The sequence below is a fragment of the Protopterus annectens genome, chromosome 9.part0, assembly GCF_019279795.1.
Source record: "Protopterus annectens isolate FY-2018-M chromosome 9.part0, PAN1.0, whole genome shotgun sequence".
In the NCBI taxonomy this organism is placed as follows: Eukaryota; Metazoa; Chordata; order Ceratodontiformes; family Protopteridae; genus Protopterus; species Protopterus annectens.
The window spans coordinates 328,980,484-329,004,734 of NC_056743.1; the positions used below are offsets into that span (position 1 = coordinate 328,980,484).

Genomic DNA, 24,251 nt, shown 5'->3' on the forward strand with positions numbered 1-24,251 from the left:
TTTCCCAAAGGGGATGACTATGCACTTTTTAGCATTTAGCTTGAGGCCGTGGCTCTGGCACTGGCATTAAGCATCTGTCTCTGTGAGACCCTTTTGGAGGATGCTTGTGTCAGCTGGAGATTTGATTATGGCCCCCAGTTTGCAGTCATCTGCAAACTTTGTCAGCCATAATCCCCCCGTGTTAGCCTGAACCTCAGAGAAGTATATACCGAACAAGAGAGGTCCCTGGACTGAGCCCTGTTGGACGCCACTTGTAACTGGTTTGGATTCGTACATGGCACCAGCGATTCTGACCATGTGGGTTCTATCTCTGAGCCAGTTTGCAACCCATCTTGTGATAGAGGGGTTGATATTTAAGCTGGTAAGCTTATTTATGATGCCCAAGTGGGGTATTGTGTTGAAGGCTTTTGCGAGGTCCAGGTAGGCTGTGTGGACTACCTTACCCTCATCTATGGCTTTGGTAACTGTTTCAAAGAAATCAACTAGGTTTAAGAGGCAAGATCTGCCCTTAACAAAGCCGAATTGGGTAGGGTCCAGTGTCTGGAGGCTCCCAATGTCTTTGTTTATGAGTTCCATGATAATACGCTCCATAGCTTTACATACCAGACTAGTCAGGCTTATGGGGCGATAGTTTCCAGGGTCCGTTGTGGCACCACCTTTGTGGAGTGGGACCACTGTAGCTGTACGCCATTCTTTGGGTACATATCCTGTAGTAAGGCTAAGTTTGAACAGTGACTTAATGTGAGGGTTCAGTTCTTCTTTGAGCTTGTGTAAGACACAGCCTGGGACACCGTCCAGTCCCATAGATGCTGTGTTTTTTGCTTTGGAAAGGGCAGCTTTCACCTGTGCACCTGTGATGTCAGGGAGGTTACATTCAGTTGGGATAGGCATTTGCTCCTTTGGGGGGAGAAGGGGGGGAGAAGTTTGTGCCGAATCTGTCTGCCAGGATGTTGGCTATGTCTGTAGGTTCAGTATATTTTGTACCGTTATGCAACAATTCAGAGCATATCTGTGAGTTTCCGCTCATGTTCCTGACATAACTAAAGAAGGCCTTGTGATTATCTTTAGTGTTTAGGGCAATTTTTCTTTCTAAGCTGGCCTTTGATGATTTTATGGGGGATCGAAGTTTCTTGCTAATGCTGATCAGAGATGCCTTCCCTTTTTGGGATTTTGCTCTGTCATGTTGTAGCTTCCTCCTTCTGTTGTATAGCTTATTTATGGCCGGGGTCCACCAGACTGTTCTCCTGTTTTTGGAGGAGTGAGTCTTGGTTTTATTTGGGATAGCACAATCCATGCATTACTGCAGGTGCTCATAGAATGCATATGTAAAGGATTCTGCAGATTGGGCTGTATTATCCTCTGGCCCAGGGGCTTTGAAGGATTCCACCTCAGTCTTAAGAAGTGCAAAGTTGGCTTTTGAGAAATTCTTTACAGTGATTTTCTTGGCTGGGGGTGGGGACGGGATATGGATGTCCAGGGAAATTTGTTTATGGTCTGATCTTACCAATGAGGGGTTTACCTCTGGTGTGGAATATAGAGTCCCCATGTTGGTGATGACCAGGTCCAATATGTTGTTCCCTCTTGTGGGAGTGGTGACCAGTTGTTCCATTGCGTTAGAGTTTATAAATTCAAGGAACCACTGGGCGAGGGTGTTTGGGCTTGAGTAGTTTTCCCAGTCAATGCTTGGATAGTTGAAGTCACCCAATAACATAGTGTTTGGAGAGACCTTCATATTCTCCAGTGTTCTCAAGAATGCCAAGTGTGGGGTTCCTGTAATAGGGAGGGTGTTCTGTAGCAGGCTACAAACTGAAAGGCAGTTTTGCCCACTGTTAGTTGCACATGGATGGTTTCCGATGCTTCGTGCAGTGCCACTAACCTGGAGGTGTAGGTATCTTTGATGAATATAGATACTCCCCCTCCTTTTGTTCTTCGGTCCGAGTTTTGGGGCCGAAACGCATGGTATGAGTTATAACCTGGTAGTGCTGGGGTGCTCTCAGGAGCCTTGAACCAGGTTTCTGTTACTGCACAGACATCGATTTTCTCCATACTGAGGAGAGCCTCGAGTGCGTGCATCTTGAGGTTTAGACTTCTGGCATTGAGTAGCATTACCTTTAGTTTTTTTATCCTTGGGTTGTCTATGGAGGTGGGTTTGTCCTTTGAGCCTTGCCTAAAAAAGGCACTATAGGGGTGGCAAGAGCCTTGGCCAGTATACGAAAGCCTAAGGGTGACAGCTGCAAGCCGTCCCTAGCGAAGCAACGTGGCTTGTCGAGCATGTCATCCCAGGCAGACAGACACACTGGATCCCCTTTGAATGACACCAATACTTTAGCCAATTGTTGAAACTGATAATTTTTAACTAAAGGAATTCCTTTAGTTTCACTGAGGATTTTATTTATTGTAAGTATTTTATTTATTGAAGTACATTTTCACTGAGTTGGGTATTCTCTGATACAGTTTTGACTGACTTTTTTATGGTTTTCTTTTTCTATTAAATGCCATTCATACATACATTCATACATACATTCATACATACATATACATATATGCATTTTTGAGAGGTAGCATTTGCCCAGATGATGGGCACTAAGCTTCCCACCTCATGATTGTTTTGTCAGTCAGTGTAAACAACAATCAGACTCAGTAAGAAACACAAATGGCTAATATTTCTTTGGACGGCCTGTTGAAATCCTGAAAAATGTAACTGCCATCACCAGAATATCATAAAGCAGAGTGCAAATGGGAGAAATGTATACTACGTTCAAGGCTGTAATATCTCAGAATATTCCTCCTACTCTGAGGTACATTAATCCTAGAGTGTATTTGTTTGTTTGACTTTTAATGGGGTAAGACACTAATTTATTTTATTTATTTTATTTAACATTTGTTAACCGGGAAAGTCCGACTTGGAACAAAGCCAATTTTCAGCAGAGGCCCGGGGAGAAAGGCTCCAGATGCATGTCTTTGTAACGTGGGAGGAAACCGGAGCACCCGGAGGAAACCCACAGGAACGCAGGGAAGACATGCAGAGTCCAAATGTGCTATTTTCATACCCTACCTGGGAATACATAATCAATATACAGTCAACCAAAATAATAAAATGTGAATCAGAGAAACAATTTGTGTAAGTTATGAAATCATTCACAAACTGTTTAAAATACCAATAGGTGATATAAATACACAGACACATTGTGTAAGGATAAAATCAAAAGTAGAATAACATGAGGTAAAAATACATTAAAAATACATTAGTCTACTAAAACATAACAGGGCAGCCACGGTGGTGTAGTGGTTAGCGTTGCCGCCTCACAGCAAGAGGTTCTCTGGTTCTATCCTCAGCTGGGGTGCCTTCTGTGCGGAGTCTGCATGTCCTCTGGGTGCTCCGGTTTCCTCTCACATCCCAAAGACATGCTGTAGGTGGATTGGCCACTCTAAATTGGTCCTAGGTGTGAGTGTGTGCATGTGTGTGCCTTCTGTGGAAGGTTGGGTGCTGGGCTGGCAACTCAACACTGTAAAACTCCACTGCCAATCATGAGCAGACAGGTGATCCGCTGTGGTGACCCCTAACCGTGAAAAAGCCGAAAGCAGAAGAAGACGTCTGCTAAAACATAACAATGTATCATACCCAAATCAGTAATCTAATTTCATTTGAATTGAAAAAAAAAAATCAGGACAAGAAATGAGTAAAATATACATTGCAGCTTCTCATATATGAAGATCTAATTGATTTGTATATAATTGAAAAATGCAATATATCTAAGCCAGAAGAAAACTGGGGAATGGAAAAGAGTCTAGTCATGGAGAAATTGTATGCATATTTATTCCTCCCCACAGCTGACCATCAGCTGCCAGCAACTGGTCTCCTTAGTGCCCAGTTAGCCATCCTAAGTGCTAAAATAACCACACAGACCACTGCACTTAGGTTTAAAATAAGATATTCCAAATGGGTGGGGCTGTATCCACATTCCTCACATTCCTCATTTTGTTCCTACAGCACATCGTCTTGGTAGTACTGTACTAGACCTCATTCTTATAGCATGGTCTTTATCCATGATCACAGCAGAAGGCCACCATGTAACATATTGTCCTGTGTCTGCTTTTCCTCTTGACATGTATCACCTTGTAATGCTTAACATGAAATGGACAGATATAGGCCAGCCAAGTCAATCACCTAACTTAAGAGTACTGCAGGGCACACGCTGTCTTCTTGTAGTATACTGATGTTATGGCATAGCACTGAAACATGGGGTCTTAGTTAGTAGGGCCTGGCTTGTTTGTCTGACTGCATTATTGAAGGTTTTTTTGGGGTTTTTTTTTTTTTGGAAAACTCTAAAGCCAGTGAGCTATTGAGCTAATAGTTTTCTCTTTTTAAGGTATATCTGCACAACCTCCTTGATGCCGTGATAGTAAACATCTGTGAATAAATTTCTGAGTTTTTCCAGGATCCTTCTCTCTTGATCCACTGTGCAGCTATTTAGGCATGTTTGCTACCCCTCTTAGATTGTAGTTTCACATTTATTTTTTCACTTCACAGCTATTTCCTGTATTGCATTCCTTTCCAAACAAGAAAAATCCACAATGTGACCCAGGAGCACTGTATAGTTAAGGTAATAAGATAAAACTTGAATCTGTATTATTGAAACCATAGTTTGGTTAATCTGATGCATTCATCTTCATTCTGTTTATATCTTCTACACAAAACTACAACTGACATCATGTTCGTGTCTCCCTGTTGTAATCCTGAGACCCAAAACTGTAAGTCATAAACTTAGGAGATAACCAAGCGAAGACCAAGTTCTTCCTTTGTCACACAGGTTTATTATAAAACACGCCAACACACAGAACACAGAACTCAATACAATGGTTAAGCGCTTTCATCTGGAGTATCCAGATTTCTTCAGAACCATTTGTGTCCACATACCATTCCCTTTTATATCAATTTTGGCGCCAAAAAATTCATTAATTAGTTAATAATCTACTTTAAAATATAAAGTTTAAAAAATCTTTATACAATTTGTATAGAATTTATATTTATAATTTTTATCATTTTTATATATAAAACTGTAGTTAATTATTGTAGTGAATTATTAAGTTATTTGATATAAAATATGTTACACAGTATGCATGATTTCCAACTATTCATATGGAATGTAATTAATGTTGATATTCTGATATTTTATATCAAATAACTTAATAATTCACTACAATAATTAACTACAGTTTTATATATAAAAATTATAAAAATTATAAATATAAATTCTATACAAATTGTATAAAGATTTTTTAAACTTTATATTTTAAAGTAGATTATTAACTAATTAATGAATTTTTTGGCGCCAAAATTGATATAAAAGGGAATGATATGTGGACACAAATGGTTCTGAAGAAATCTGGATACTCCAGATGAAAGCGCTTAACCATTGTATTGAGTTCTGTGTTCTGTGTGTTGGCGTGTTTTATAATAAACCTGTGTGACAAAGGAAGAACTTGGTCTTCGCTTGGTTATCTTCACAGCTCGAGTTCGGGGAATCTGTGTTCAGCCACTTTGGAAATCTAGGTTGTTGATTTCTGTTGTTTATAAACTTAGGAGACAAAACAGTAAAATGAAAGGAGAACGAAAAAAATGATTTTTCACAGCACTTCCCACATCTCTGCCATAGAGAAAATGGAAGTAACAGTCTGAGACACAGATCTCTTGCATTTAATATATGCAAGGGGAACTATGAAAACCAAATATGTAGTTTCATCAGCAGCTAATCATTTGACTGAAGTCACAAAGGGAAGATGATTTCTCCTTTTTCTCTGTATCACACGCGAGCGCGCACACACACACACACACAAAAAAATATATATATATATATATATATATATATATATATATATATAGGTATGTATTCTAGTATAGTGGGTTGCCACCTGTTATTTGCTCTTCAGTTAGACAGATCTCTATATGCCCATATACACAAACTCCCCTGGGAAACCAGATGTTAGTTACATTGTTGTTCATTTAACAAAGCATTAGATTTTCACTGGGCCTGAACATCAGATACTTCTGCTATTTGCTTTTCTTTCTAGGGAGATTTAGTATCAAGTAAAGCTTTCATAAATTACAATGCTACCTTGACTTTATTCCTTGAAAATTATTGTTGCCTGTCATGTTTTCCACTCCGTCTGTTAAATACAAAAAGTGTAATGCCTCCACATGAAATCAGTTGTATTTACTGGAAGTAATTGTTTGTTATATAAATTAGACACGTGCATGTGTGTGTGTGTGTGTGTGTGTGTGTGTGTGTGTGTGTGTGTGTATGTAGATATATATATATATATCTATAGATGTACTTTACATGGTCGAAATTTCAGAATGTCGAAGACCATATGGCCAAGACCATATGATCGACATTCGAAATGTCAACCATGGAATAAAAAAAAAAACACAATAAAAACTTACCTTCACTCTCCTAGCGCCCTCCGTGGGGGGGTTCTGCCCTCACACACCCCGGAACTTAACTATACCAACTCTGAGATCGCACTACAGTGTGGAAGATGGAAATCTTTCCATTCTGCACTGTACGGAGATGCCGGTTCCGCATGGTTGACATTTTGAATGTCGATCATATGGTCTCGGCCATATGGTCTTCGAAATTCTGGAAATGTTAACCATGTGAAGGGGACCTATATATATATATATATATATATATATATATATGTGTGTATGCAGTACACACACACACACACACACATGCACACGTATGACATTCTGATTTTTTTTTTTTTGTAGTTTTGACTTTCATTCTTACATTTTACTTACATTTTCTATCACGAGTGGCCTCTCTGACAAAACATGAAATGTGATGGCTGTTTTTCTGGCCAGATTATAGTGAGTTCTAACTGTATCTATTCATTGAGCTGGATAAATTTCTTAAGGTTAGACAATTCTTGATTTTATTTTTATTTATTTATTTTGTTTATTTTATTTATTCACCTGTATGTTATTTTCTTTTTACTTTATGGTATTGGTGACCATGAATCGTCAGATATTGTCAGGCTGCGTTGCCACAATCAAAACACAGCATAAAAGGTTGGCTCCATATTGAAGGTGTGATCACTCTTGTAGTGATTGCCAGTAATTTCAAAAGTGAGCTTTTTTTGAAGACTTGTTTTTATTGAGGTGAACAACCGTTATTTCTGTATATACTAATTCCGAGGATGTGCCATTTCAGGAAAACAGGCAACAACATGTGTTCAGAAAGCTCAGTTTTGACATTATCAGTGATTGGTACAAGAGTAATTGCAATTACACCTGAGAGCAGGTATGATCACATGCCTCAAAATGAAAGACAAGTGCAACATAAAAGCTGGGTCAGACAGTATCAGGCATGTGAAACTGAGAGCACATCTTGAAAATACTAGCATTTGTCAGGCTTCAGTTCAGTTAGAATAAAGTTGTCCTACTCAGAAGGCAAACTATAGTCTGTGAAATATTATTTCATTTCTATGAGTGTGAATTGCCTGTCATGAAATACATACAAATCTCAAAGACAGCAAGTGCCTTAGATGGGACTTCATCCCTTGTCATCAACCATTCCACTCTTGTTACACTAACCAACCCCCTTACCAATGCTAATGAAATATGTGTTGCAAATGGCATTTTGATTTTTCTAATGGACAGTCTGTAGTTAAGAACTGCAGTCTAAATCCCAAATGTACTATGCTAGCAGCAATGGAGCTAACCTGGAGCTGTTCCCTAAGCTATAGGATAGAGTTAGCTGATGAAATAGACACACAGAGCTGGCTAGCTAACACATGTTTGAAATGTAGTTGTTCAAGCAAGAGTAACACACTGAAAAAAAGGTGAACACCATAATGCCAAACTCTGTTTCCCATTGGAAATCATTGCCAGTATGGTTTGTGTGTGCACTGGCATTGATACACTTGTTTTGGGAGATTTCTTGCTTTTTTGAGTTGGCAAGACTATGGAATAGGTATAGATAAGTTTACTGGTGTTTTAAGTTGCCCCCCCTACATTGGGGGTAGTGAAGGGTGCTTCCACCCCCCCACACACACAAAAAAAAAATGACTGGAAAGGATTTTTCGCTATTTTGACTTTCAAACATTTTTTTCATCATTTTGACATGTCGACTTTCAGGAAGTCGTCATTTCATAGTAGAACCTACAGAGCTCTATAACATGCATTTTAGAGTGGCCAAATATATTGAAAATGTAAATAACAGGTGGCAACTTACTGAAATAGATTGCATTTGATTTGTAGTTACTGTCATTCAAAGTTAGTTCATTTTTACACTATGTTTTAGGTGATTTCTAGGGCTAGCACACTAGCGGCTTGACTGAACCAAAGACGTCTCCTTCCCTGTAGTTTGTTCCATTCTTCCTTCCCACAGAATAATTCCCCATAGCTATTACCCAACCCCGGTGTTTCACCGATTATACCAATAGATTGCAACATAAGCCTGCAGTAATTCTTGTAAACCGGCCTCATAATTTACAGCCATACAGCCCCATCCTATCCCTCATAGATAGTTAATAAAGAGTTAAGTAACCTCTCTAAGGAAAGGTAGAAGAGACACATCCATTTTCCTGCTTTTTGGTCAGACGTGTTTCTGTTTAATAGATAGCATCCACCTACCTGATACAGGCGTTTGAAACCTTAATCCCTCCAAACTGATTGTTTTTGGTGGGACTTTTGCCTCTTCCAGCGGGAGCTGGTCAACTCTCTTGCGATTCCTGACTCATTCCCTACCAGAAACATGTGCTGACCCTCCCCCCCCCTTACCCAACCAAAATTTATGTCTATTAGGCCGGTCACGAGGCGCTATTTTCAAAGTCTACCTTTACCTGCCCAGACGCCTCCATGGTCTTTCCACATAGTGTGCTTGCCTGTAAGTCTGAATTATGACGTTCTAGCTGCTGTTAATAAGTCTTATCTCGACTCATAAATACTGAATGTACTACTGCAATGTTTGTATTTCTGCAATGTGTCTGTTTCTGCTGCATAAACGTTACCTGTGAATTAACACCACTCGTATACAGCGGAACACATTACCAGGTTGCCTGCTGACTTAATCTATATTGCCACTAAGGAGTGACTTATTTAGGGGATGTTGTTGCCTTTTATACCTCAGTTGTACTGATAATGTAGTTATTACTGTGCGGGCATTCTCTAACTGCAGTTAAAACAGAAAAACGGCTATTGCTCATTGCACACAATTAAAACTCTGTATCAGTATTCTGCCTAATTTAGGGGATGTTGTTGCCTGTTTGTAGCTCATTTGTACTGCTTATCTAGTAATTATTGTACGGGCTTTCTCCAACTGTAGTCACAGTAGAGAAACTGCTTTTACACACGCACACAGTTTAAACTCTGTAGCAGTACCAGACTAATTTAGGGGACGCTGGTGCCTTTTTTACTTCTATTGTAATGATTATGTAATGAGTACTGTACGGGCAGTATCCGACTGCAACTAAAATAGAGAAACTACTTTTTACTCGCTGCACACAAAACTCTGTATCAGCACTAGACTACGTCAGGGGATGCTGTTGCCTTTTATCTTTAATTGTACTAATTATGTAGTAACTACTGTGAGGGCATTCTCCAACTGCATTTAAAGTAGATTAACGACTTTTACTCTTTGCACACAGTTAAAACTCTGTATCAGCTACGTGTGTTACATTGACTAAAAGCAGGGTCTTTATCCGTTTATGGCAGACATGAACTATGCTTTGAAATAGAGAGAACAACTTATATTTCACTCACTGAACTATTTTTTTTAACTGTTAAACTGGTGATAGTGACTTAACTATATAGTAATTGCAGAGAAGGTTTGTTTGTTTGTAGGCAAAATACTTTATTGCCTGAGTCAGGATTACAGTCTAAGTCTTTTGCCTGTATTCATGTATCAGTCTGAACCAGTGTTTCAAGAACAAGTCTATTGCCTCCCTCTTGTTTTTCTCCCATGATTGTAAGTGTATTTCATCTCACCTTCTCACTGTCCTCTCAGTATCTTTCCTATCACCCTATCTACCCAGTCAGTACTCTCTAATTACCTCTTGACTTTTATTTGAATCCATCTATCCATCTCTGCTTTGTAATACTTATTCCCCTTCTTACTAACTTACCTTAGCACCTTTTTGTTTGTTTTACAGTTTGAAACACCAGTACTACCACTTGGGCTACCCCCCCCCACTGTGCCACCATTTACTTCTCAACTTGGACTGCATACATTCCTGACGTCCCTCCAACTATCTACAGAGATGTGTCACCCTGTAACCTATAGTGTAGGTGTCTTCATTCAGACATCAGCTGTTTTGTTTCTGCTGTAGAGTTCTAAATTGTTTTGGGTGATTTCTAGGGCTAGCACACTAGCGGCTTGACTGACCCAAAGATGCCCCCTTCCCTGTAGTTTGTTCCATTCTTCCTTCCCACAGAATAATTCCCCATAGCTGTTACCCATCCCCAGTGTTTCACCATTTATACCACTAAATGGCAGCATAAGTCTGCAGTAATTCTTGTAAACTGGCCTCATAATTTACTGCCATACAACCCCATCCCATCCCTCATAAATATTTAGATAGCTAATAAAGAGTTAAGTAACCTCTCTAAAGAAAGGTAGAAGAGACACATCTATTTTTCCTGCTTTTTGGTCAGAAGTGTTTCTGTTTAATAGATACCATCCACCTACCTGATACAGGCATTTGAAACCTTAATCCCTCCAAACTGATTGTTTTGGGAGGGACTCTTGCCTCTTCCAGTGGGGGCTGGATCACCTAGCCCTTAACCTCAATAAAACTAAACTCCTATTATTTACCCCCTCAAAAACTAGCTGTATCGATAAATCTCTATTTACTGTCACTTCCCAAAACAATATTGTCTTAGAAGTTGTCCCTAGGACAAAATTGCTAGGAGTCATTATTGATGACAATTTAACTTTTGACCTTCAGCTCCACAGTAACTTCAAGAAGACACATCAAATATTTGGTGCCCTATACAGGCACAACTGCTTCCTCAGCCTCTCTACTAAAAAGGCCCTAGCCTCTTCATTTCTTCTCCCTACTCTGCTGTATGATACCCCCATCTTCACCAGCCTACAATCCTCTCTAAAAAGTAAGCTTGACTCCGGCTACAATAAAATCACCAGATTTGCTACAAACTCAAAATACTCTACACACCACTGCTCTTCACTGCATCAACTCCATTGGCTAGAATCTCCCCACCACCTTACTTACCTACAATTAACCACAGCCCACAAGTTAATATTCCAACCAGAAAGCTGCCCTTCCCTGTCATCCATACTGACCACATACCATCCCACTCGCCACATCAGGTCAGAAAACAAAATGTTGCTGTATACAGAGAAACCCAAACGCTCAGCTGGCAAAATGCCATATTCCTATGCCTTCTCCAAGCTATGGAATGTTCTTCCTCCTTCTCTCAGAATTATCAGCAATCCTGTCTTCTTCAAAAAGTCCTTAAAAGTACATCTCCTCTCTCACTGGATATGCTCCTGTACCCCACCAAAACACCCAAACTCCTGATATCCCACTCTAGACCCCTATCACTATCAACCTTTTTTAATACTCACTTCAACTCTTGCCTATTACCTTCCTGTTTTTCTCTCGCACCTACTTCATACTTCTAACTCATGCTTTTTTCTCTTGCTTTGTACCTGTATATCTGTACTCCTTTGCTTCTAGCCCCACAGTACTGTATACCTACACTCTTGCTCATAACCCACATATTTCTGCATCCTTCTTTCCTGCTCACAACTGACTTCTATTTACTTTGCCATATTTACTATCACATCTTCACACTTTACCTCTTCTACTATCCCTTTCTTCCACATGATATTGACTGCCCACATTACATTCATCCAATGTACTATCTTTTCTCTCTAACAGACTAAGACCTTTGTTTGTAGTTAACGTGCTTATGGTTAATGTGCATTATCTCTGTTACACATATGCTTTTTATACTTGCTTTGTAAGCAAATTTTCTATGTATTAACATTGTTTCATTTGTATTTAATTGTCATTTTGTATGTAATATTGTGGTGATTTTTAATATTGTGGAGCTTTTCTCCCCGAGCCTCCACTGTAAATGGGCACTTCATAGGCCCAGTGGACCTTCCCAGTCAACAAATGCAATAAATAAATAAATAAAATGTTAGATATTAATTCATCCTCCACAAACGTTATTTACAGGTAACTGCTTCTTGCATATAAGTGAAAAAAAGAACTTAACAAAGCAAAGTAGCTGAAAATTGTACATTACTTACCTGAAGCCCAAAGCTATTGTGTGCCTGATAGTGGCAGTCTCATTTCAGGAATGGGAGCTCCTGAAGAAGGCTTGTATAAATGAGAGTAAGGGCATGTCTGTAGTTGGAAATTCTGTGTGTGTTTACGGATGCACAGACAGACAGACAGACATGTGTGTGTGTGTGTGTAACTCTGGTGTTGCTGTAAGTTTTACATTTTAGAAAAAAAACTTTGAGAGCACTTTAAGTTTAAAGGTACATGAAACCTTATTTATACATTCATAATTTCAGCACAAAATAAAATGCAATTAAAGATTGAGGTGTCCCTAACCTTTTTTCTTTACTTGTTCTTTCAAATATAAGCTGAATAAGATGTAGAATAAATGCAGATATTACAAGCAACTGTAAAAACTATTGCATTTTTACTATAAAGAAAAGCAGCCCATATATACCCTATTAAACTATCCCTTCCTAAGAGCTCATTGGGAGTTTGCTGTGTTTTAAATTTCCCAGTCTTCTAGTTATTTTAACACAGATGAATGTGCGTCCTTAGCTGTATCTGTCAGCTTCTGCTCTCTGTCAAAGGTAGCAAAGTAGAATACAGTAGTTAAGGCACTGCTAGAAATATGAGACAGACCATATCTCCTCAACTTCACTTGTACACTAGCTGACCCAGCAGAACAAGTTGCTTCACTTTACTGTGCTCCCAGAATGTAGGTACAAAGAGCGCCTCTTTCTGGTCTCATTGTGCCTGTGTCTTTAAAACAGAATTCTTCCACATGGAGTTTACATAACTTAGATAACTTTAAATTCTTCTGTTTCATAATTCACAAAGTATCCACAGAAAAATGCATCAAAGATAGATGGTATGTATATAAAACAGCCCTCTATTTATCTGTGTGCCTATGTATATGTGTGTGTGTGTGTGTGTGTGTGTGTGTGTGTCTGTATATATATATATATATATATATATATATATATATATATATATATAAAAACACAGAAGCATTTTTAACCCATTATTTAATTTTGTATTCTTTGCATTTGACCAATGTTATATGGCACGTTAGGCTACATTGTAAAATACTAATAGGGGCTGTAATATTGCCTGTCAATGACACTTGACTTTCTTGGTATTTCCATACAGAGTATTAACCAAACCTAATCAGATCTCTCAACTGTCCCTATTTTTGAGTAACACTCCTATTTTAAGACCTACTTTTTAGAAGTATGTCCCAATATTTAGGCTTGATTTACCCCCTCACTCAGTTTTCTGAATCCCCATTATCCCGTGATTTTTGAAGCTGTGTAGTACACACAAAACCACAATAATTAAAAGATAAAAAAGGACACACACCTTACAACTCCTTTTTTTCCGAAGCAAAAATAAATAACCTTGTGTGGTAGAATTTTGCTATACAGTTCATTAAGGTCTACATATTTTACACCATCTCTTTGATAATGTGCTTATATTTGTCCATTATTTTGTCACTCTGTTTTTTAAACCAGTGTTTCAGAGTAGTATCCAACATTCCTATCGGAACTGGTAACAGTTCCATGATATCTGGTATTCAAATTTAATGCTAATTAGATGTGCAGATTTTTAGCTGGATGCTCCTATTTTTCAAGGGCATTGCTTCTGTTTTTCAATGTCTACAGGTTGAAAGGTATGAACCTAATACGATTGTTTTTTAATGCTTTCTGAGAATTAACACATTCAGAAAGGTAGTAATCCAGGTACTGTTTAAATCATTTGAATGAGGTATGTGAGTTGGAGAGCAGTTGGGATTAGTAATGTCTACCACTTTTTTTAATTCATTTATTAATAAATGGCCTGTTATAGTCTATATCATTTTCAATCACAAGAGAAGCTCTCTCTCTCTCTCTCTCTCTCTATATATATATATATATATATATATATATATTTTTTTTTTTTTGCCTTCCCTGAGGAAACCGGTATATCTTGAAGGAAAAACACATGCAAACACAGAAAAATACAAGCAAAGACAGATGGTGACTGGAAGTCATGCTGGAGAGCTTACCAAAGAGCCACTGTGCTGCTGGTCATAAGCATTGCTGAAAATGCAATTCTGTATTCTGTTTCAGCAAATCCAGAGTTGCAATGCTATATTGTTGGCAGTTAGATAAATGCGTTATTGGTTTCACTACCTCCATCATTTGTACTGAATGTGAATTATATCATTTTTCTGTATATGTTGTTCAGCAAGAAAGTCCATTTACATGGAAGACATAGAAAGAAAAGCTTCAGAAGGATATGGCACAAAGAGCAGGGAAGGTGCTTCAACAATTATTCATACATTTAAGCTTCAGTAACAGTACAAAAATAGTTAAAGCATTGCTATGTAGACTCAAACAATCTCAACAAGGCTAGCCAGCTAGCAATGTGAACAGTCACACTAGGCGATGGCCACCGTTGATGTGACATCCCAGCCCTATGTACAAATGGGAAAAAAGGGAATTAATTCCTATGGTGATTATGTAGACACAGACCAAGCAACACCTGTATTGCCAATGTGGTAATTGCTAATTTTTAAAATGATTTGATGTATAATGTGCATGAACATGAAAATGTCATACGTCATACATTTCAGAGAAAAGGTTGTTAAGTGTAGTATAATAATTATCATTAGGTAGAGGGAGATTATGAGAGGAGAGTAGCATTACTGGGCTGAAGAGAAAATAAATAGTTATTATGCAGTTAAAGCAGGAATGCTAAAGGAGAAAAGTTTTGAAAAGTTGAGTTAACCATGTAAAAACTGTTGTGGGGTCAATATACTTGCATATAGAGGGTATACTTACAGCACAGGAAACCAGTAAGGGTAAAGGCACCTAAGAGGTAAGTTAAGGAGGAGACTTAGAAAAAGGGGGCAAAGCATTAGCCAAAGCAGTAATGTGAGGACAAATTGGGAAAGGAGGAGAAGAACAGATAGTCATTTTCTGTAGGATGGTAGGTTATTGCCTGGAAAAATCAGATAGTACATGATGGTGTGAAGAATGCCAAAAAAAAAAAAAAAGATGGCAGCAAAACAAGAGCATAAAGTGAAGGTTGAAGAAAAAGGGGAGATTATGATAGGAGGGATAAGATAGCATGTCTCAGGTGGTGCTACAGGCATAGAGTGCTTAAAGGTACTTTTTCAGATGGTCAGCTATTGAAAGCAAATAAAAGGCTGAATATGCTTCCTCTGTGAGTGGACAAAAGTGAATATACTGAGAATCAGAATCCCTGAACTGTATTCACTGAAAACATCTTTCCGAAAAATACTTTTTAAAGATGTTTTTGTAGGGTGTAAGCCTCCCCTCCCCTGAACTTATATATACCAATTCTGAGGTTGCACTTACTCAAAAAAGAAATCACTTCCTGCACAATTTGCCGACAGTGACTCCCTATGGAAGAACTCTGATCGTCTACGAGTTGCAGCTCGAGCAGTCGAAGCTCGTGAGTTCAAGTTTTGTCCACCAGTAGGATAATCATTTACATATAGATCTTTGGTACAATGAGGATGTTTTCTGTTGAGTAATGTAGTAGCCTGTTGGATGCATTTTATGTAAACAGATTTTGAACTGAAGGGCACCTGTAGACAAAATGTCATTTAGAAGCCATATTACAGTGAAAGAAATCTATTGTGCTTTATTATTTCTGTCAATCTATAGTCGGTTATGTAAAAATGATGAATTCTGAATGAGGTATTAACAGCAAGGAGTGCCATGCTGGTATAGGTAAGCCAGTGCACTATGTAATATGAATATTGTTTGGATAAAAGAGCCAGTGAGAAGTCTGGCAATAAGATGGAAGTATTTATTTTACAAATGATTTGGTTATTCTAACTGCCCCAGCTACTGGTTGGTCTTGCCCAGTATACTAAGGCAGTTATTGTGAAACATGTTTAATATGCATACCAAGAAATCTAAATTCTAGAACAATTTCAATCTCTGTTCCTAAGGAAAATAGTAAATTCTAAAATCTGGTTGGCAATATTGGAAAATTGTGTTGAGTACTACTAACATCACCTTGTTTTATCAGCACTCAAGATTAGCCCTTAATAATCAAGATAATTTTGCAGAATATGAAATAATTTGTGTAGTTTCTTTACTGCTGCTAACATATCCTGGAGAATTGCCTGCATTATGGATCACTTCAGCAGAGTAACAGTCTTTTCGCATACTGTTAATAAGTATAGTGAAAAAGAGGGGTTCTAGTATACAAAATACTTGGAGTAAATAGCCCTGTTACCTGTTTGGTTAATTCAGAATGCATTTCTAAGACCAAAGTATTTCCCTTCCACTGTTTTCACAGTCCTAGAGGTGGACGGTTGGGTCAATATGTCAAAGGTCTCAGACACATTGGGTACAGTGCAGATGTGACTTCTTTTAGGTAACCTAGCACATATACTTTTGCAAGTAATTGGTTAAATCAGTGCTGGGTTTCAAGGTGTGTAGACCTGCTGTCAGGATTCACTCTGGATTGCTCACTGACATTTTTTACTTATATTTTTTTTGACAGTGGAATAAAAAGAGCTATGGAATTACAGATTTATTGAAGTCAGTTCCTTATTGCATTAGTGTAGCTGTCATTATGAACAGCAAAGACTGCTGCAGTTTTCATACATTTGAAATTACCCTTTCAAGAAGAATCTTGTTGTAGAGGTAAGTAAAAGGTTTGGTAATTGCCCCGATATGAGTCACAAATATCTGGAATAAAGGCAGTATCTTTGAAAGGTCTGGATACACGTTGCAGCTTTTCCATTTATGTTAACTGTTAAATAGTTTAGTGAAAGCAGACTACACAACTGTGTTTCATGTAAAGTTTGAAGTGTTATCAAATGGCAACATGTCACATGTACTGAACCATCAGTCAAAACAGTGAGATTCTCTGGCATCTGGCTACTGCTTATTGGAATTTGGCCAAATGTTTAAGGTAATCAGATGTAAGTTGCTAAAAAAAAAAAAAAAAAACAGAGAGTGAGGCAGAACAGTCTATGAAGAATTTGTCCATACCTCACCTAATATTCCACTGCAGTACAGTAGATTTATTTAACCTCATTAGACCTGAGTGAATCCCCTATATTCACACCATGTATTGACATAGTGTGTGTATACAATGAACTCCATTTTAAAACATATTTCATTATTCATTTCTCATCTGTAGATTATTTAAACAGTAATACTTTACAGGGCATGATAAGGCAATGAGCCATGTCAGGAAAAGGTTATTCATATTTTACCCTTGATGGGGGTTTTGTTTAATTATAGAGTACTGCGCAAATGACCAAATATCAATCCCCAACCACCACAACGAGTAAGTATACAAATTGCTCATGACCCTGTCATGATGTATTGTCATTATAAAGTTTTATTATTTTAGGAAAGAAACGCATACCTTTTAAAAGTGCTGTACTACTAGTATTCCATTTGTCACTCTCTCTGTATTCATGCAAGTTGCCAAGGATAAAATCAGTGCTTTTTTGTAAATAAAAAGTTGGTGTTAGTACACATACGTTGCATTTGGGTCAACCCCTCCTGACTCAGCAGTTCCAGTGTTCCATTACTTGGCTATTTCTTCCCAGCTGTCATAAACACTGTTCAAAACTCTGTGTTCATACTGTTTTCTGCTTTACTTTTACAATGATTACAGATATTTGGATTTAATTTAAAACTTTTATTTCAAATTGTATAGCACAAACACTAACAGACATTTGCTAAACAAAGCAATACAGTCTCACAACGAAAACAGACTTAGCATCAAGTCTTCTCTGCCTTTGAAACTCACATTCATTGAAACAGCACTGAAACCCACATTTAAAGAATATGTATTTGGCCAGTGGCAGATAAAGTTTACCTTTCGGCTGTTTTCAAGTCATAGGCCCCTTGCACACATTTTTAGGACCATGCAAAAGTTCTTTGATTCACCTTCCTGAATGTATTAAATTATAATATATAATAAATTATATCCCTTGTATAATACAGCACAACTTGTTAGAGCGTTTTAAATGTATAGTTTCCAACATTTTTCCAGTAAGCAATGAAACAAAACATACAAACCAATAATGACAAAACTGCCAAATTCAGAACATTTCAACCATAAAATGTCACTCAAACTTCTGTCATTACAATCCACCACTATCAGTCAATATGCATAATCTCTGCAGAAATAAAAGTCATCTGAATAATTCCACCTTAAAGACATTTGTAACTAACAAAGAGGTTGCTGCTAGCAAATAACTTTGTTTCAGTGTACCTACTGCCCTTGAAGAATAAATTGCCTATGTTACAATAAAAAATGGTAAACTGGTAATATTGCAAGTGAGAATGGATGGGAAACTGAAAAACAAGTTCGTAGCTCAGGACTGCAGCACCCCCACCCCCTTAAATACAACACAGTATCAGCAATCCACCTACTCTCACACCTTTCTGCATCAAAATGCAACTATGCTACCTGTTGTGCTACTAACACTGCTTAAAACTTCACGCACACACACACACACACACACACACACACACACACACACACACACACCATACCTCTCAACCTCTTAGCACAAAAGATCTGGACAAAGCCTGTCATAACTGGGGGAGAGACAACAGCTCAAAACAAAGGCCACATTTTAAATATTGCTCTTATAAACTTAGAAAGCTGCTAGCATAACAGGATTTATGTTAGAATGCATTTTCTGAAGGATATGGAGTCTGAAACTCAAATGCATGTCATTATTTATTTGTCCAAAAAAAGACAACTTTTATGAGGAACAGACCAAAAATATAAGACAAAAATCCGGACATTTTGTGAAAATCTGTACAGTTGAGAGGCATGACACCTACACCCCCCCCCCCCCCATACCTCTCAACCTCAAAGAAAAAGAAATCTGTACAAAGCCACAAATAATGGGGGACGAAGGCCCAAAAATAGGGATACCTTTTAAATAGTGATCTTACAAATTTAGAAAGTTGATAGAAAAACAAGTTTTGCATTAGCATACATCTTCTGAAGGATATGAAGTCTAAAGCTCAAATGTCTGCCATTATTTTCTGACTTCAGTCCTCAATGAGTTATCAGTGATTTGCCAGAAAAACACAATTTTATGAGAAACAGACCAAAAATATGAAGCAAAAATCTGGACAATTGAGAGATGTGACCCCCCCCCACCTCCCTCTTATACACACACACACACACACACACACACATATATGCACACACTCCTACCTCCCTCTTACACACACACACACACACACCCTTACCTCCCTCTTACACACACACACACACACACACACACACACACACACACACATACACATACACACACACACACACACACACACACACACACACACACACACACACACACACACACACACACACCTACCTCTTACTTGTCCATTGGTGGTTCACAGTCCAAACCTTTTTCTGGAATTTAAAATCTGCGTGTGTGGAAGGCAAAGACGTAAGCAATTGGTCACACAGATGCAACAGATGCTTGCGACCTGTTTTTGTGTTGCATCTGTACAACCAGATGCAAAGGGCATGCTTAAGGAAGAATGGCCTTAAAAAAAAGTATTTTTTTTTTAATTAAAAGAAAATGAATCTCCTGCCCAGCAGGCACCCTCTCAGCTGGTGTTTTTACACACACACATATATATATATATATATATATATATATATATATATATATATATATATATATATATATCTATCTGTGTGTGTGTGTGTGTGTGTGTGTGTGTGTGTTTAGTGGATACCACGACCAGTTGTTATGGCGAAGGTGTTGGTACACTGTACCAGCATGTACCATCACAAAAAAAGCCCTGGGCAGAATTATGATGCACTGTGCATGAACACATCCCTGAAGCTGGAAAAGCATTCACTGTACATGAAATGAGTACAATTGGTGCCACTGGAAAACTGTTGACTACAAAATACATTTATTCAGAGTTTTGGGGAAGAACTATCTGAAAGTGGTAATGGCAGGTCTGTGTAATCCTCTGTATTTTTTATGTGTGAACGTTATTTAACTATACATGGACTGTACACTGGCTTTGTCACTTAGCAGCAATAAAATGGTAGTTACATCATTATGTTTCCTGAAGGCATGCTTATTTTACATGATGACATATATCAGATCTCACCTCCTAAATGGACCGTAATGTACATTAGTGAGAGATTAAACCTAGCTATTACACAATCCTCTTCATACCAGAATATGAATTATAGAAGTGAAACACACAGTTCACAAATTTAGACATGCGGTTAATTCTGCAACCCACAGATTAATCTAAGACATGGCCTAACACCACAGCAAATAGCAGTTAGTGAAAAAAATATATAGGTTCATAGGATCATAGGTAGGTACTAGACTATTGGTCTTAGGGCCTATATAAGCCTAGCCAAAAATGTACCCTGGCTTTCGCCACCCAAGAAAATTATTTTCCTGTGCCCCTGTCGAGCAGAGCCACAGAAGTGATCCCCGGGGTGAATTTCCTATTTCCCATCCAATCATCAAGATTTTTCTTGAAGAGTGCTAATGAGGAGCTCTGTTTGACATAGACAGGTAGTCTGTTCCAGAGTATGGGAAGTCTCTGGGACAGGAATCTATCCCTCCAGCATGTTCTGTTTATTGTGGTGACAAGGTTTAGGTCACTAGAGCGTGTAGCTCAGAAGGATTGGGATTTCTTTAAGTGGAGCATGTCCAACAGCTCTGGGTTAGACATAGCTTTGTATGTTAGGCAGAGATCATAGGCAATATGCGACGGAGTAAAGCTGGAGTTTTTTTAGATGGTCTGCATAGGGCATCTGTTTGTGACCAGTAATCCTCTTTGTGAGGTATTTCTGTGGCCTTTCCAGTTGTTGTAGATGTCTTGTGAGGTACATACCAAAAGGGGCATTGTACTATATAATGGGTCTAATGAGTGATGAGTAGAGGGGAACAATGACCTCTTTTTTTCTGGATGAGAAACCTTTTGTGGTGAGATGAGCCATGTAGAAGGATTTCCTGACCACTGTGGCGATGTGATTATCAAAGAAGAGACTACTGTCCACCTGTGTCCCATGGTCTCTTATCACATTTTCGGTGTTAAGTAGACTACCAGCTATGTGGTAGTTCATGGGTACAAAGTTTTTACCAAAGGGGATGACAATACACTTTTTGGCATTCAGCTTTCGGCCATGGCTTTGACACCAGGCATCTGTCTCAGTGAGGCCCATTTGTAGTATGTCCACATCGTTAGGAGTTTCGATTATGACTCCTAGTTTGCAGTCATCTGCAAACTTTGTTAGCCAAAGACCTTCTGTGTCAGCCTGTACTTCAGAGAAGTAGATACCAAACATGAGAGGACCCAGGACTGAACCCTGTGGTACTCCACTTGTCACTGGTCTGAAGTCGAATTTGGAGTCTGCTACTTTCACAGTGTTGGTTCTGTCCATGAGCCAGTTGGCAACCCATCTTGTGACATAGGGATTTATACCTAGTTTAGTGAGCTTATCTATAATTCCAGAGTGGGGGGTGGTGTCGAAAGCCTTGGTGAGATCTAGATAAGCTGTGTGAACCACCTTACCCTCATCTATGGCTTTGGTGGCTGCTTCAAAAAAGTCAATCAGGTTTAGTAGACATATGTCCGCCATGTTCTTTTCCTCAATAAGTAGTACAACCAAAAATGAATAAAACTGAATAAAGTGCATTCAGCAAGAAAAAGCAGTGACAAGTGCTTAAATTATTTCTTTTTACATCTGTAGATGGAACTTCATTTCAGTATAGCCCTTAAAGTAGCACTCTTCCAAAGACTTCATCTCTCTCTCTCTCTGCATTGTCTAACCTGTCAAGTACTAAGTGAGACATAGTTGTTGCAGTACATATTTGCTGTCACCAAAAGAAAAGAATGATCCCTCATTAAAATGGTAACTGAAATATAATAGATGCATCATTTGTATGCAGACCTTCCAAAGACAGTGCAGTCAATGATGGTAAATGGTTAAAACTGCAGTACATTTTTTTCTTCATATGTTTCTCACAATCTAACATAATTCCTTTCAAAATGTAATGTGGTATAATGAAAATATTACATGATCCAAATTTGGGTTTATGTAGGGATTTACTTATACCTCCTTTGTTTGTTCATCCCTTCCTTTCCTGTTGAGGATCTGCTTCCAGGTATTCTGACCCATACAGTTGTGTAGTTGTATTATTACGGAGTTGTATTATTAGGGGGTTGTATTTAAATCCCAGTTCATTTAGTTTGGAACAACTTCTGTATCAGCCTGTAGCCTAACATCCCCGTCAGGTATGGAATGACTTTTACTATTATACAATCATTGATATTTAATAGTAATATTTTCTATGGCTGATCTAAGCATAATTATATCATTGTGCTGCGTCATCACTCCATTTGTGGGTTATTAACCACACATGCGTCTTTATTTATTATGCATGTACATAAGCAACTATTCATCTACTGGCCAAGTTAATTAGATGAAATTGGCTTTTTTTTCGCCTAGGCATGAGAGAATGCAAAACCAAAAATCACAAGTATAAGTGCAGGTGTAAAAAACAATGGTACAGCAATCAGCTAAGAAGCCTGTGCATATCATGCAGAAATTCTAGACTCTCAATTACGCTGAGCTCAGTATGTCTTCTGCATTCTGCATTTTTAGTTAAGCATGACTTCAATTCAACGTAGAAGGTATAAAAAAACTTGGTGAGTGTGTTGACATAATGGTGAAGCTTTTTTCTTCTGTGATAGACCATTTACAGCTACTATTTACTTTGTGACAAGAAATAGAAATGTTTTGGTAGATGAGGGCAGAGTACATTGCTTGATTAACTGGCCAAAGGGTAGAAGTGGCCAATAGATGGATAGCAACCAGGGTCCATAAGTTTATAAATGAGGGAGCAATTTTAGCAAAATAAGAAGGAAATAACTGGATACCCTTTAACAAATTGGAGGCTAAAATGTAATTCTCAGAAGCAGGAGACTGCTGAATGAAATGCTGTATTTAATTTAATAGAGTCTAAAGGTGGCTACTGGAAAGTGAATAGAAGGTAGCAAGTTTTAGTAGGGTATAGTCAGTTTGTTTAAAAAACTCTCTTGCCTAAGGCATCCCTTGCGGTCCCGAAAGCTAAATATACTAAATGCTTTTAATAGGGAGTTGAGTCTGTTAGCAATAACTCTGGGAAGGTGAATTGGTTAATGTATGATTTGCCAAAATCATGTGACATGTTTTGACCAATGAGATAACATAGCTTTACAACACTACAGCATACTTAAAATACATTTTAAATCACAGTATCATTGCTATTCACATGTCACAGCCAAACATAATAAAGTTTATTACCTTTCCTTATTTGTGAGCTGCATATGCAAAACAGTATGAGGCCCATGATTAAAGTGGTGAGAAATATACCAGCTCCCACGAACAACCAGAAATTCTGGCGTATGATTTCCATGTCACCTGTGGGAGGAAAAGAAGAGAATTCATATGGTGATAGACTTTTTGTATCATATTTAACTATTTTATTGTTCTTTGTGCCCAAACATCTGTTGACTTTTGGATGGCTCCTTTCCTTCATGACCTAATCATTTCCACATCCATCCCTCAAGCCAGCAATCTTGACCCAGATAAATTGTTGCATGATAGGTACCTTTTCCATGACAAAATTGTCTTGTGAAATCCATTTGGCAGAGTAGAGATTGATGGTATCGCAAGGTGGATGTGCTGAAGCCCTGACGCTTTTTGATGAAAATCTAGCTATCTCAGTTTTAAACTTGGCGAATTCAGGCTCTGCTTGCAGCACAAAGTTGAAATGTACACTGGCTCCCATATGCACTCAAGAATACTCCTGCATTTGTTCCCTCATATTAGTATGCACCCTTTTGGAACTAGCTTCTGGTCTCTTCTAGGGTTGAACCTTCTTTGGGGTTCAGGCAAACCTCCAGGCAGTGGGTACTAAGTGCTATTTACCCTAGACTACTGTCTGAAAC

General features: G+C 38.3%; 1 protein-coding gene across 2 annotated transcripts in view; it reads right to left on the bottom strand.

The window, feature by feature from the left end:
- Positions 1-24,251, bottom strand: part of LOC122811218 (SLP adaptor and CSK interacting membrane protein) — a 335,317-nt gene that overhangs the window by 165,761 nt on the left and 145,305 nt on the right. For both annotated transcript variants that reach the window (XM_044082909.1, XM_044082910.1), the window contains exon 2: positions 23,605-23,721. In XM_044082909.1, the coding sequence (XP_043938844.1) occupies positions 23,605-23,716 (112 nt within the window). In that variant the 5' untranslated portion in view covers positions 23,717-23,721. The remainder of the gene's footprint in view (positions 1-23,604; positions 23,722-24,251) is intronic.